Below are 16,421 nucleotides of genomic sequence, written 5' to 3'. Positions count from 1 at the left end.
TTAATGATGAGATGTGTTTCTTGAAAGCATCAGAAGGATGGATCCTGCTTCCCTATCCAATCTATTAGTCTGTGTCTTTTTCCTGAGAACCAAGACCATGGATTTTGAGAGCTTTCATGAGTAATATTTGTTGACTCTTTTTATTGTGCTAAACTCTCACAATTCCCTCCATCAGAGGCAACTTGGAAGTCTCATGAAATGAGGCAAGATGTTTGGAGATCAGCCCAAGTCCTGAATGGCCAGTTCTGTACCTCCCAGGAGCTTCATCTCTGTGTATCTACCTCTACCTGGGCCTTTATTTGGACAAAGCCATAGATAGATATTGGGGTCCCATGTGTGATGCTGTGCTTATTGCTTTCATGTAGGAGGATTGGTTATGAATGTCTTTACTGTGATTAGGTTCCTATGTGAGCTCTGGACCCTGAGGTTTGAGAGACCCAAGTTACCTGTCTTAGCCCTGGATGGTGTCAATACACTTGGTCATTAGGGAACCTCCACAATACTTGAGGCAGCCTTAGCTGGGTAGTCAGGCTGCAGTCTAGTTCTTTATATGGTGGTCAACTCTACCACATTATAAAACAGAGAAGCCATTTTGAATACAACATTTTTTATGTGGATGTTCCTTGAGTGGATACCAGATATTTGTATCACAGTGAAGGGACCTTATGATGTGTCTGGATTCTATGGGATGTGTTTTTCTCATGGAGGCAACCCAGACCAATCTACAGAGCATAGAATGGAAGCAAGATGTCTTAATTAGGATTACTATTGCTGTGATGAAACACCATGACCAAAGCAACTTGCGGGGGGGCAGGGGGGAGGGTATTCAGCATATGCTTCCATATCACAGTTCTCTATCAAAGGAAGTCAGGACACTCAAACAGGGCAGACACCTGGAGGCAGGAAATGATGCAAAGACTGTGAATGGGTGCTTCTTACTGGATTGATCCTCATGGCTTGATCACTCTGCTTTTTGTAGAACCCAGGACTACCAGCCCAAGAAAAGTACCACCCACAATGAGCTGGGCCCTTCTCCACTAATCACTAGTTAAGAAAATACCAGATCCTTTCAGATAACTCAGTTTGTATGTCAAGTTGACATAAGACTAGCCAGCACACAGGATGACATGATTAAGTATCAGAGAGAGGACTGTATCAATGAGCTATTTCTATGTAACAAACTATCCCTTTAAAGACATGGCCATTATCTGCATTTGCTTATTTTTCAATTAGTTGAGGTCAATTGATCCAAGATAGGTTCAGCTGTCTTGCTCTGCTTCAGTTTGTAAACTTGGCTAGCTTGGCTCCTCGATTTCTGTTGATCCCAAATCTTAACTAAATAGTCCATTCTGAATCAAGTCTGTGGGGCCAGCAGCTATCTGGAAGAAGCTTTGTTTATTGTGGCAATGAGCACAGGGAAACAAGTCCACATTTCAAGCGCATGTAATGACCATGTTTGTATCACCGCTGATTCTCCATGGCCCAAGAAAGTCAACAAAGATAATGGCAAGGGCACAGTGCAGGGATGTACATGGTCAGCCAGAAAGAGAACAAGGTAGCATCCAGATGGACAGAGCTGACATTCAGGGAGGAGGAAGTGTGTCTTTTGGAGAAGCCAAGAAAGTGTGAAATTCTCTGAACAGTAATCTTGATCTACCCCAGATCCACTTCAGAAAAGCACATCAAAGGTAGGTAAGAGAGTTGGTGCTAAGGGAAAGCATTCAGGTGCTCAGGGTAGACACTGTAGAAAAGGAGATGGTTCTGAGACTCATGACCTTGCCTTCACTGCTAAAACTTGGGGTAACTTCAAACCCCAATTTTATTTTGCTCAGAGAAAAAACAGAAGCTCAGATGGTTTGGGAAGATTTGTAAGGTCAGCTCATACCTTGCTGTTCTGTGTCTCTTGACAGGTAGCTCTTGCACTTGCTCATTGCATATCTTTGAGATGCCACTAGCTGATTGTCACCACAATCTTTGTTATGAACATTTTGTTGAGAATAAATATGAATGTTTTGTTGAGAATAAATCTGGGAAGCATTTCTTCATCTAATCCAAGTAAGAGAAAGTTCAGAGAGATGATCCATAAACACCCTTGTTTACAGAAGTTATGGTTTAAATATGAAATTCACACCACACACACACACACACACACACACAAGCTTGTGTGATCAATGTTTGTTTCCTGCTGGTGCTTTTGTTTTGACATATTTTGGAAAACAGGGTGTAGCTGGAGGAAGTAGGTCTCTGGGTTCATGTTCTGGGAGTCTCTGCCTTTCTCCATCTCCTTCTCCTTATCCCTCTCCCTTCCTCCTCCTTCTCTTCCTCTCACTTCCTCTCCCTCTTCATCTCTTTCTCCCTCTCTCCCTCCCTGTTCTTTCTCTTTCCTATGAAGTGGAAACCCCCTTTGCCACACTTTTCCCCACCATGATGTCCTGTCCAAATGCACAGGATAAAACAACCATAGACTAAACCCCCGATAATAATTTGATTCAGTAAATAATTTGTCAGTGAAGTAAAGTAATTCATCCAACAGAGAAGAAAAGTAAGCCGTGCAAGAAAATGAGGCAGCAGAGTATAGACCTAAGTTACCAGACTCCATACTCTGCACTCTTGGTTCTATAATCCATGGAAAATGATAACCACCTTGAATCATAAACGTGTTTATACATCTATGCACAAGCACTTACATATGTACTAAGTGTTTCTCTCATTTGTCTGTGAGACCAGCAGATAGGCAAGTCAAGGTAGATGATCTCAGACATAAAAACTGAGAGTTGAGGTTAACAAATTTGTCTGGTTTCTGATAGAGATAGGACCTTCTGGCTTTGCACCTCATGTGTAAAAGAGAGCTAAGGCTGAAGAAATTCGCTGGGTCTCCATCCCTCCCTTTTGTTTTTCCTGCTTTGCTTATAAGCAGACTAGCCAAGGTGCATTTATAATTCTCAGGAAGCCATGCCCTCTTGGCCTAACTTGTAATAGAGTGAGCTTTGTATTGCCTTGAGTCTTCTGGATTCCACATCTAACTGTGGAATCTTCCAGTTATTTCCAGTAATTACAGGCTGCAGCCATGATAACTAGCTCAGTTTACAAAAGCCATCTTAGGAAAATAACCAGTGTTAGGAATGCATAAGGGGGTGGCTGTCTGATACATCAAGAGGAGAAAATTATGTCTGACTTCTTGGCCTCTGCTACTTGCAGAATGCATTCTCTCTCTCTCTCTCTCTCTCTCTCTCTCTCTCTCTCTCTCTCTCTCTCTCTCTCTCTCTCTCTTTTCCTAGTAAGTACTTACTTAACACAAGCATGTTTACAGGAAAGCAATTAACAGGAGTTCCCTGAACTATCAAGGAGAAGAAGCAGTAATTACCAATGGTAAAAACACTCTCTGTGGTCCAGATCATGACCATACAACTGTTCTTCCCCATTAAGAGAACAGGACCAAAGATGGGGGATGAGCAGCGATGAAGTCATTTGACAAATCCCAGGAAATCTTACTCTGGAGGCCAGCATCAGGGTACAGATCTGAGTTTATTGCCTAGTTCATAAGCTTATATAGAGTGTTTGAACCAATCCCAAACCCCTAAGTCCTTGACCAATCATATCTCCCCACACCATCACCATGCTCCAATGAAAGCCATGCCTGATGTGGTAACTAAGAAGGAATGAGGGGAATATTGTCACCTGTGAGGACTTCCTTAAAGATGGGGGAAGTGGCCACTGCCCTAACCTCTGTTCTTTTTTGCTGTCTCACTAGTGTGTCAAGAGCCATCTTAGAGCTAATGCCTTGTGAGGCAGATCAGGAATCTCCAAGGAGTTGCAGGAGGCTGTGGAGCCTCTCTCTCTCAATTCTACCTTTTCCTTCACAATATTGACTTACTTATCCCACACACCCCATACTAACCTGCTTCTTTGCTCTGACCTTGGGGAATTTGGATTTTAGGTTGACCACCTAAGTTCTTTCCCATGAGTTAACCTACAGGGAGTAAGCAATGTGACCTAAGTTCTCAAAGCTGGAGACAGTTTCATGATACCTAGGCTGGGTGGAAATTGTGGTTTCCACTGTGGCATGTGAGGAGCTAAGCATCCTTCTCAGCCTCACAAGAGAAAAGGCTGAACAAAATATTCAGCAACTCCTCTGAGCATCAGCACAGAGCTCTGGGTCCATAGCAAGCCAGCAAGCCAGCAAGCCAGCAAGCCAGCAAGCCAGCAAGCCAGCAAGCCAGCAAGCCAGCAAGCCAGCAAGCCAGCAAGCCAGCAAGCCAGCAAGCCAGCAAGCCAGCAAGCCAGCAAGCCAGCAAGCCAGCAAGCCAGCAAGCCAGCAAGCCAGCAAGCCAGCAAGCCAGCAAGCCAGCAAGCTCTGACCCTGACTGTAGCTTCAGAGACTCAGGGCTTGAGGGAGAAGGGAGAGGAGGATGAGGTGGCAGCTAGGGACAGAAGTTGTGTTGGAGCAAGGCTTGCACTGAGTTCCTTGTCCCCAATACATTACCAAACTTTGCTTCCAGGAGGAATTACATGTGATACTAAGACAAACTTGTGGAAAACCTTTTCATAAAGAGACAGACAAAGCTTAAGAACCAGACACAGGGCAGGTAAGTTGGAATTATCAGACTAGGCATTCCTAACTATAATGTTCATATTCAGAATTTTTTTTCAAATTTTTTTAATTTATTTTTTTAATTAGGTATTTTCTTCATTTACATTTCAAATGCTATCCCCATACTCAGAATTCTAAGTCCCAATGTAACGTAAGTTGCCTCTGTTTTCAACTTCATAGCAGTGTGAAAGCAGCATGCATGTACTCAATATGCACTCAGAAATGACACTCAAGTTGTGGCAGTCCACCAGTGCCTGGGCTATTAATTTGTAGTTCTTTCTCAAGACACTCAGAAATAGTGATGAACTCTATGGCTCAGGCCGCGCCATGATCTTGAGGGAAAGCCATCAGGAAGCCATAGTATACCACACTGCTGAGCAATAGCCTTCGGTAGTTGACATATTCAGTGCATTTTCATCGTATACTAGTTTCGGCTTCCAAAGCATTTGTTGTAACTTCTGTGGTGGAGAAGTGTTGATATAGGTAAGATGAGATATTTAATAGTAGCATAGATAGAAACTTTAACTAAAAAGGAATAAAAAAATAAATAAAAATCTCTAGCAATCAAATACCCAGGCACTTGGGTTGTTTGTTTGTTTGTTTGTTTGTTTTTTCACAAAATTAGTAGTGCCTTTCCTGTTGTATAGTAAACGCTGAATCACTTGTTAGTGAGGTCTCTTGTATTTGCAGTGTTCTGTATACTATCTCCTCCAGCCTTGGTCACATGGGCATTGATTCAGTGATCCCTAGGCACTGGGCACAGAGCTCAGTATTGGCATTACCACAGTAGGAAGGGTGGGCTCAGTCTCTGCACTTAGGGAACTTGTTGATTTTCTTACTCCAGCAACCATGCCAAAGGAATCTAATTGGTAGCTGAGTATTGTTATATTTTGCTCATACCTTCAATCCTACCCATATATTTACACGTGTGGGGGATTTACTGCTAGTGACTGAGTTCCCAGTCCTGATGCCTGTGAGTATGCCTGTATGAGGGGCACTGTGCTAGGTGCTGGGAATTCCGAGATGAAGGAAACAGATGGAGACCCTGCCCTTGCCAATCTTCAGTCAAGCCCAAAAAAGACCAAGAGAAATGAGGCCAGAATTAAAGCCAGCTGTTAAGGCTTCTGCTGACCTGCCCTCCACCCAGCACTCTCAAGCCCACCTTCACTGCTTTCTTCTTCCTAGCAATGAGCACACTGTCCACAAGAGGTCTGAAGGAGAAAACAAGACAGATGTGTGGGTGGTTGGCACAGTCTGATTGGTTAAGCCAGGGAAAGTCTTAGAAGAACAGAGGTAAGGGAGCCAAGTTCACACTGATGCTTGGATACAGTAAGTCTCAGATCCTGAGAGAGGAGACCCTGCAAGGGAAATGCCAAGGAGGCAAAAAAAAGCTTTCATCTTTCACCTCCCAACATTGTGGACGTGGACGGAACTCTTGCCTTCTCTATGTAAATTAAGGTTAGCTTTCCTGGTATTCCAAAGGCCCTAAATCCATCCTATCAATTAGTCCCCATGGGACACACTATGATGGCACAATTGATTTGCCTGGAGTAAGTTATCACACAATCAGCTGAAAGGCAGGCCAAAAGATTTTAATGCAGTTGCTTCCAGGCAGTTACTAACATTCCCTCTTAGCAACAGGACCAGGGTACTTTTATTCCTCAAAATGATATTCCCCTCTTGTTAAAGCCCAGGTAATTTTATGAACTACACTGATTTAACACCCAGCCCACATGAGCCATATACCTTGAATAAATGAAATCCAATCTCTGTGGCATGAATTATGGCCTTATGCTGAGCATCACCATGGCAACTAATGACATCACCCCACCCCCATCCTCAGTCCCCACACCAACCTGCACAAAATCCATTTCCCCAAGGTTCTTTATATGCCTGGCATAGGTATGCTCTTGGCTTACATGTGCATTCATAAATATTACTGTTGTCAAAGGTTCGTAGTGGATGTTTGCTGTCATTTGGGGAGGTATATTCCCTTTGTGGCAAATGTGGGGTTTTTTTGTTGTTGTTGTTCATGTGGGGGAAATTCTAATGAAAATTACTGTGTGTATTTGATTAGCAACATTTGTTGATAACATATGGTCTAAAGAGGTTTCTGCAAATAAGAGGCTTTAAATAGTAAACAGAGATGTGGCTGAGACGGAGCAGATGCTCTTGGCAAACACACAGTACGAGGTTGCTTTACTGGGGAACCCTCCCCACCCTGCACTGCCTTTCTTCCTAGATCAAAGTGTCCATTTTCAAAGCAGCGGGCCCCATGCAGTACATTTGCAGAAGTAATGTGCTGTGACTTTAGTGTCACTCCTGCCCCCTAAAATATGAATTGTCTGCTACTCATGCTTCTTGCTAGATATTAGTAATAATGTAGTGTGAGCAAGTGAGTCAGCAGGTCCAGGTTGATCTGAAGCAGCATTTGGGTACCATGTGTCTGAAATGTGCTGTGTGCATAGGCATGCCTGTGCGTGCACGGGTGGAGGCTAGCGAAAGAGGAAGGGTATCCTGCTCCATTACTTGCTGCCTTATTCCAATGAGACAGAGTCTTTTACTATACTGGCTGGATGTTTTCTGCTAGGCTAATTAGCAAGCAAGTGGCAGTTGTCTTCCATCTCTAGCCTCACTTCTCACATTGCTGGTATTACAGGTATACGTGGTTAGGGGCCACGCTCGGGTTTTACCTGGATTTGGGTCCTGGTCCTCATGCTTATCCAGCTGACAGTCTGTCCCAGAGTCTGATCTTCCAGTGCACTCCATGAGGAATGGAGGACATGGACTGAGCTGTCCTGGCAAGTGTTCATTTAGAGTTGCTCTGGTGGGTGTGCTAGGTGAGAACACCTTTAAGGTACTGATGAAAATAAACATGGTTCTATTAATGAGCAGGCAACTCCACCCCTTATAATAGGGTTTGGCTTTTCAGTAAGGTCCAAGAGGACATATTTCAGGCTCATGGGTCACATGATCTGAGCCATAGCTACTTAACTATGATACAAGGGCAGCCTTGGACACCCTGTAGTGAATAAGCATAGGTATGTGCTAATAACACTGCTGTTATGCTTTAAAACTTGAATTTCAATGGAGTCCTCATGTATCACAAAATAGTATCTTTATTTAATTGTTTTCGGATTCAAATCCAGGTAAAAAGCTGAGCATGTCCACTAACCACGTATACCTGTAATAAGTTCCCACAGTGTGAGGGGGTGTATGGAGATGGGACTTCATCTTCCTCTAGCCATCACACAGGTGTTCATACACACAACACGTGAACATACAACACATATATGCATACACAGAAGAATTCTTGAATATGTAAAAACCATTTTGGTTCATGAGCTATATACACATAAGCAAGTAAACAGTTGGAACTGACCCTTAACCACGGCTGCATCCTTAAAGTGAAGGCTTTGTGCACTTCGCATGCACACTATTGACTTAAACATAGTATGTTCAATATCTCTCTCCTGTAAATCCCTTAACTAGCCTTCTGGGGTCAGGACTGCTCTCTGTATTATTATTTTTTATTTATGTACTTTACTTATATCCCAACTGGTTTTATACACATATTTGTATAATATATTATACATGTATCATACATGTACATATGTACCTGGTCCTGTATGTATATATATCATATATATAATTTCCTCCCTTAGCCTCTCTTGTTCCCCTTCTAACTTTTAGATTCTTACCTCTCCTCTTACCTTCTACTTTCATGTCTCTGTCTCTGTCTCTCTCTGTCCCTGTCTGTCTGTCTGTCTGTCTCTCTCACTCTCTCTCTCTCTCACACACACACATACACATAGATTATGCATATGAAAGAAATATGGTATTCATGTTTATGATCTTGGATTATTTTGCTTTACATGATAATCTCAATCCTATCCATTTTCCTTCAAGTGACATAATTTCATTCTTTTTTATGGCTGACTTAGAATTCTACTATATGTATTTCTTTTTCTTTTTTCTTTTTTTACTAGATATTTTCTTTATTTACATTTCAAATGCTATCCTGAAAGCTCCCTATACCCTTCCCACCCACGCCCTGCTCCCCTACCCACCCACTCCCACTTCTTGGCCCTGGTGTTCCCGTGTACTGGGGCTTATAAAGTTTGCAAGACCTAGGGACCTCTCTTCCCAATGATGGCCAACTAGGCCATCTTCTGCTACATATGCAGCTATAGACACGAGCTCTGGGGGTACTGGTTAGTTCATATTGTTGTTCCACCTATAGGGATGCAGACCCCTTCAGCTCCTTGGGTACTTTCTCTAGCTCCTCCATTGGGGGCCCTGTGTTTCTACTATAGGTATTTTCTTTATTTTGCTAACGGGCATCTAGGCTGGTTCCATATCTTGGCTCCTCTGAAGAGTACAGTAGTAAACATAGATGTGTCCTTACATTAAGGACTTGGGGTCCTTCAGGCTTATGCTAACACTAGGTCCTGTGATGTTTGTTTGGAGAAAGTCCAACCCTGATTTCTCTAGGGTCTACACTGACTTACATTCTAAGCAACAGTGTGCAGGAGTCCTCTATCCCCCAATCCTCGGTGGCTGTTGTTCTTTGCTTATGCTGATACCCTTCTGACTGTAGTAAAATGGAATCTCAATCACATTTGCATCTGGACTCTCCCCAAGGAGAACATGGCACCCGTGGGAAAATAGCCTACTGGTGCTGTACCTAACAGACCTGATATGGTGCTAATTTGCCTGCAATTGGATACTTAAAAATCATGTCCCCAAAGAAGAATTAATTAGGCACTGGCCCTAAGCTGTGGAGCTTAGGAATTACTCACCTTGGTTGTCCTCCAAGTTAGACTCTTGTGCCTCCCTACAGAAGGACTTGAGTGGGTGTCCCACCACACAAGCTTTCATATGGAAGTACAACTACAGGAGATAGCTTTTCTACACTCTTCAGTATGTGCTGGTGGCACTGTCTAATCTTGCTGTCACTGGTATCTGTGTTCCTTCCAGCCCTTAGCTGTGTGAGCCAACCATTGTTTGACCTACAAGCACCCATGCCCGGCTCCCCAGAAAGCTGTCATATGCTGTGCTCTGCATGCTGTCTGATATCATGGGCACTCAGTCACTGTGCTCCAAAACACTGCCATCTCCAACAAGAGATGAAGACCCAGGTAAAGGAGGCTCCTACAGGTTACCTCCTGTCTCATCTCCACAGCCCCTGAACATACAAGGTGATGGTTCCCAGCCCATTGCTCCTTCCTTTTTAGTTAAAAATCAAGGATGTATTTGTAGCAGTTGACTTACTACTGTTCTTGGTGCAGGCAATAGGATGCACTGAAAATGTCACTTTCCTCCTAACACCTCAGTGTGTGGAGAGGAAGACACAGATGTACCTGTCAGACCATGGGGCATTAATGCATTAGGAGTGCCTGAGAGATAGAGGCCTTTGGGTTCAATAGTGCGGATTTGAGGGGAAAAAAAAACCTCAAGAGTTTAAATCCTCTATTGGAAGTGGCCTGATATTCTTGTGCAGTTACATAACATCCTCAAGTGTAACTTGGCCTATCTATAAAATCGTGATGCAACTGGGGTGATCTATCAGGACGCTTAAATGTGCTGATCCATACAAAATACTAGACAAGGGTCTTGGCAAACATAAGCCCTCTGTAATTGGTGGCTTTATCATTTTTTGCAAGCTAAATGAACAGGCCACTATGGTGTCATTGGTGACAGAATCACAGAGAAAGGACACCTTACCCATTGAATTTTATCTACCTTGTGTGCAGATGGAAGTCAATCAGTTAACCTTCCCAACCTTGGCTTGATAAATATTATCAGCCTCTGGTCTTTCCAAATAAGAGTGCAGTGGTATTTTCATTCTGGAAAGCTTTTAAAAGGTTTTCATCTTAGCAGCTATAGTCAATTGCACAGCAAGGGAAAAGGACAGAGAAAAAACAGCAAAGAGAAATAGACTCAGTTATTGATGTGTGGTCCACTAGAACACAAAAGTTTATAACACATCTCCACCAGCTAATTTGTCCATGTGTCAAATATAGCATTGTGGAAAAGTACATTAAACATGGGCAATAAATCCAAGGCTACAGCTCAGCGAGGGCGATTCAGTGATGGCTACTGCAGGCTGTCTTCTATCAAGAAGGCCTAATTCTCAGACCTATGCCTCTATCCTGTGGTGGGTGGAGTATGAAAATGTCTACCCTTTGTCTTTTTCCAGCTCTGGCAAGAACTGGCTCCTTTATCATAATTGGTACCCAGACAGCTCCAGGATAACTATTTAGAAGCATTATGAGTTATATTTGCATATCATTTTTTTAAAAGCCTGTAAGCTATCCTGTGAAATGTCTACACTTATGAACCCATAGTTACAGAGGAAGAAACTGAGCCACTTCAAGGTGACTCAAAATCCCAGGAGTCTCCAAATGGAGCTTCCCCAAAGATAAAGGGATAATTGATTAAAGTACCCAAGAATGTATGTGGAGGATCGAAGGGAGGACAGGACATAGCCATGTGTAATTAGACTTCCATTTACTTCCTATGAGTGTCGTGGCATGCAGTACAGAATCTATGTGACTATGGGTTCATCAGTATAGACACTTCATAGATTATCTAGCAGGTTTTTAAAAAAGATAATATGTAAATATAACTTATAGTGCTTCTAAAATAGGTAACATGCATGGGGCTGTCTGGGTAACAATTGTAATTTTAAAAAGCCAGTCCTTGCCCACGCTGGGAAAAGACAAAAAGTAGACATTTTCATAACTCTAGGAAGGGCCTGAGAATTAATCCTCCATGATAGGAAGGAGCCTGCAGTAGCCTTCATTGAACCCAATCCTTCCTTCAGGAAGCACAGAAGTTTCCTGTCAACAGCCTGGGATAGCCTATTCTCACTGCACAGCCATCTGCCACCCCAGGGCGATTCACTTAGTGCTGGCTTCAGAGGCCTGGGGCAAGGAATCTGCAGTGCCTTTGGCTCAGGAAGGGCATATTTTGCTTTAGTCTTCTCCTGTGGCCATCTTGCAGTTCATGGTGATTTTATCTCTGAAGGTATTTGTGAAATGAAGTCCCCCAACAGAGTGGGGCAGAGAAAGTACTGAGGGAAAAAAAATCCTTGATGTTTTCACATCATTTTAAACATGTTTATGCTTGTGTGTCTATGAGTCTATCCATGTGTGCCTGTGTGTGTGTGTGTGTGTGTGTGTGTGTGTGTGTGTGTGTGTGTGTGTATTTGTGTGCCTATGTGTGCATGTGTATATGTGTCTCTGTCTGTGTTTGGCTCTCTGTGTGTGTGAGTGTGTGTGCATGCACGAAAGAGAGAGAAGGAGGGAGAGGGAGAGATTGAGAGAGAGAGAGAGAGAGAGAGAGAGAGAGAGAGAGAGAGAGAGAGAGAGAGAGAGACTTCTCCCTGAAGATCATGTAGCTAGTCTTTGTTAGAATAGAATCTTTTATTTCCTCTGCTTCACTGGGCCAGGTTACTATTTTTAAAGCCTGATAAATAAATCGGGGTTCATCTGTGACCTGACTACCAAAACTCCCAGTAGGAAAGCAGTTGACTCTAATGGTTTATTCGGTTACTCAGCTTCTGGGTCTCTTAAGCACCATGCTGCCCCCCAGTCTGGGTTATTTTACACACCAATGAACAAGGCATCCTTGGGGAGCTTCAGAAGTCCAGGCAAACTGGGTTGCTTTCTACTAAACAGCCTAGGATGTCCCTACGGCCCAGTCAGGTCCAGCTGCACAGGTGGGACAGGCCTGAAATGGAGCTCCTGGGAAGGCTGAAGCAGCAGCAGCTTTTGTAGACCAATGGCCACCCTGGCCACCAATGAACTCATTGTCACGCAGAGCAAGTCAGGGAGAAATCTGAGTCCAACTGAAATGGAAAGAGACAGTTTGAGATCTAGCTCAGTGGGAGAACAGCATGGGTTTTTTGCTCAGCATGTGTGAGAGACCCTGGTTCACCCAGTCTAGAAAAGACAGACCAAGAAGAGGAGGAGGAGGAAATGGAGGCAAAAGGAAGAGGGGCAGGCCCTTAGGCAGCAGTGGTTAGGTCAGAGTCAGTCTCTGTTAAATAAGCCAGAAAATCTCTCCAGGGAGGTGTCAGACAAGCTTGGCGCAGCAGTGCAGGCAGCATCCCCATCGTATGAGGTTGAAGGGACCTTAGTGGGATCCTGCAAATGAATGGACTCTATCTTGAGTTTTCTTGTATGTAAAATGTCTGCTGAGGTGAACATTTTCTTAGTTACTTAGTAGAGTTGGAATAGCCATGATTCCACACATTTTCCTACTTTGGGAATGGAAAAGGAGCCAGGATTTACTGGGATCTCATTGTGTCCCAGGCCTGCAGCTATTACATTTAAAGTTATGGTGAGATGAACTTACTTTACATCTGAGGGGCTTGATGGACTTGCATGTTAGTTAGCTCATCCCAAACCCTACGCTTTGTATGTGACTTAGCCAGGGTTTGAGCAGGAATATTCTGGTTCACTTTATCATGGCATCTTTGCTAGGGCAGATTCCCCCATCCTCGGTCTTTATGAAGGCACTGGGAACCACAGCCAGAAGTTCCTGGTTGGATGTAAACGGCTTTCTATTTTGTTGAAACCTGGTTATTTTGTCTCTTCTCATACCCACCTGTATCATCTCCCTGAGGCTTCTGTGTGTGTCCAGACTTGCTTCACACACGTTGATCTTCCAGACCCAGGTCCTTCCTTCCCACTACTCTGGTGATTTACCCACTCTTCCTAGTTCACGGTTCCTCTTAGTTTAGTGCATTGAATTTAATTTGTGAAGTACAAAACTGAGACTAACAGTCCTGTTTCTACAGTTTTATGAAAGAAGAAACAAAAGCAGACATAAGACACAGAGTAAAATGTGACATGCCCTAATAGTCAAACAAATACCCCTGAGGGCTGAAGAGATAGATCATCACTCCACAAACCCATTGTTCTAGCAGAGGACCCAGGTTCACTTCCCAGCACTCCTTGGCAGCTCACAACCATCCTTAACACAGTTCTCAAGGACCCAACTCTCTCTTCTGGCTTGTGTATGCCCCAAACACACCCGCACGGCACATGCTTACATGCAGGCAAAGAACTCGTACACGTGAAACCAAAATATAGAAATCCTTTTAAAGACTACGCATAAAACAATAATGCCCACATAGGCCATAGAAGCAATGTCCTGTGGGAAGTAACGACGACACCCTTGGCTTATACTCAACTCCAGATGTAGGATGGTTGCTCTTTTTGCATAAAACGCCTGTGGAGTAGGTATCACAGACCTTGAGTATGTTCACCACTGTACATAAGTAATGAAGGTGTTTCCTGATGAAGAACCATCTCCCATCTAAGTCTTTAATCTAGGAAATAATCAGAGGCAAATTCTTAAAGTACCCTCTAACCAACTTGTTTGCTATAATAGACTAATAGTTATGTAAGCCTCAATGTACTTATGCAACGTAACACTGTAGTCAATAAAATTAGATATTAGCAAATGCCTGACGGTATGGGAAATTGATCACATAATGCAAAAACAATCTGTAGATGAAAGCTGTTGTCTGTACTATTTTCTGGCCCTTTAAAAGAACATATATTTGACATTATTTATTCATTCAAAAATATTTATTCCATGCCTCCTATGTATGAAGCACCATGCTAAGTTCTAAGGGCTGGGATATAAATGAACAGCAGAGGCCCGGTGCTCACAGAGCTAAAAGAACCAAAGACAAACAGGGCTGAGTTGGTTAACCTCACATCACTGTGGGTTGGAATGCCTGCTGTACTGAAGACAGGTTGATACCTGGGCCCAGCTTAGACTGTGAGATCAAAATGACAAGCAGAACAGAGGTGGCAAAGACCGAAGACCCATGAAGGAAGCAGGTGAGAAGGAGGACCAGGGAAGGGTCAGGGTTGTGCCTTTTAACAGTGCTTGGAGTGCCGTGGAAGGGTAAGACAGGCTCAGTGCATATCACAGCAAGTCCACAAGGTACTCCATTTGCAACTACATAATGGATGGAGGCGGGGCGGGGATGGTGGAGTGGGGATGGTCTCTGAGCATGATGCAGGTGAATAAAGAAAGCACAACTGAGAGACCACGCCCCAATGCAGGCCACGCCCTTTGCTCCACCCACATGCTGAGTAAACCAGATTCTCTTCTGTGGCTGAGACTTGGCTACAGAAATCCTGAGCAGGGAAGAGCACCCCTGTACTTCTGCAGAGCTTCTTGTAGGTGGAGCTCCACTCAGTCCTGTTTTCCACTTTTCCTGGAGAGTAGCTCCAACCTGTGACCCATGTATCCCCAAGTCTCTCTGTAAGGTCCAAAATTCCACTGTCTATGAAGCTGGCTTTCCAGGGCCGAGTTGAAAGGCTGGCGAATGTGTGCTGTGTGCTGTTTGCTGAGAAGGGAGCTGCAGTGGGAAATTCTGATTTCCTCCAGTGCTGAGTGCAAGGCACTCTGGGAAGGCCCATGGCAGCTTCGAGAGCATCTGCCTCTTCTTTTTTTTTTTTTTTTTCATCTTACAAGTTAATCAACACTTTCCTTTGCTCTGGCAGCTTTGGGGGCACTGGGAGTGGGTGTGACAGTCTGCTCTGCCTTGGGTTAACCCTGCGTTTGCTCTTCTTGGGGAGACAGAGAAGAACTACCCGTTGTTGAGGGGTGCCTGTCTACACTGACTCTAATATTCTCTCCACAGCTGGGGCACTCAAGGCGACTTCTCCACAACCCATGCGCTGCCAGCTGTTAAAGTAAAACTATTCACAGAGAGCACTGGTGTCCTGGCCTTGGAAGACAAGGAACTCGGGCGGGTGAGTGCACAAGGGCCTCAGGACAGAGCACAGACCAGGGTATCTGCTGTGACCTTTCTGCCCCAAAGTCATGAAGATGCAGCTCTACAAGTACTGAGGGGCAGACATTTGGAACTACGTTCCGGACTATGCTGTTAGCTGTGAGACCTTGAACCAGTTTCTCAACCTCTCTGAGCCACAGGGTCTCCTCCATAAACTGTGGACAACAAGTGTGATTCAGATGACAGGCTGGGGAGACTCCTGAACTACACACTTGGGTATTATTTATAGCAAAGATGTGCAATGCTGCTGACTAGCTTAACGTGAAATTCATTGCTATTAAACTGTCTAAGCTCCTGACAACATTAAAATCAACATAATAAGATAAAAGAGGAGTAAAAAGAAATCAATCCATGTTTTAACAGGGACATTCAGAATATAAATAATTGAAGTGTTCTGATTACCCCAGTGTGGAGAACATTTTGTTAATGGCAGGTTCGAGACCTGTTGTTGGAGGCAGACCCACAAGCCTGGGTATCAGTGAACCAAGCAACTGATCCATTAACAACCACAAGCAAAGTCCTCTTTACTGCCCTGGAAACAGGCCACAATGCAATGCTCTAAGATGTCACACATAGTTAGGTGTAGAATGAATATATACATACATATACATCATATGTGTGTGTGTGTGTGTGTGTGTGTGTGTGTGTGCGTGTGTGTGTGTGTGTGTGTGTGTGTGTGTGTGTGTGTGTGTGGAGAGAGAGAGAGAGAGAGGGAGAGAGATACATACACATACACATACACATACACATACACATACACATACATATACATATACATCAGGAGGAGATAACAGAGTAAAGCAGGCTACAGTGTGCTCCTGTTCAGAAGGACTCTTCCTTCTTAGCCACTGCTAAACACACCCACCCCATCCATTCAGTTGCTGAGGCACAGAGAGCCCAGCAACCCCAATTACCAGCCCCTAGGATGCTGAGCTAGGCATGTTATTAGGCTCAGCCCTCCAGGGACTTCATACATGTTCCCAAGGCAGAAACTCATGAAGC

At 43.9% G+C, this 16,421-nt stretch overlaps 1 protein-coding gene across 38 annotated transcripts in view; it reads left to right on the top strand.

Moving 5' to 3' along the window:
• Positions 1–16,421, top strand: part of Cadps (Ca2+-dependent secretion activator) — a 450,780-nt gene that overhangs the window by 257,160 nt on the left and 177,199 nt on the right. For all 38 annotated transcript variants that reach the window (XR_003950862.1, XR_003950860.1, XR_001781126.2 and 35 more), the window contains exon 7: positions 15,267–15,378. Coding sequence is in view for 32 of the 38 variants with exons in the window: in XM_006518048.3 (XP_006518111.1) it covers positions 15,267–15,378 (112 nt within the window). In the remaining 6 variants the exon portion in view is untranslated. The remainder of the gene's footprint in view (positions 1–15,266; positions 15,379–16,421) is intronic.

This window comes from Mus musculus, chromosome 14 (genome assembly GCF_000001635.26).
Source record: "Mus musculus strain C57BL/6J chromosome 14, GRCm38.p6 C57BL/6J".
In the NCBI taxonomy this organism is placed as follows: Eukaryota; Metazoa; Chordata; class Mammalia; order Rodentia; family Muridae; genus Mus; species Mus musculus.
Note: the sequence above shows the minus strand (reverse complement) of the source record. Positions and strands in the feature narration are given on the sequence as shown.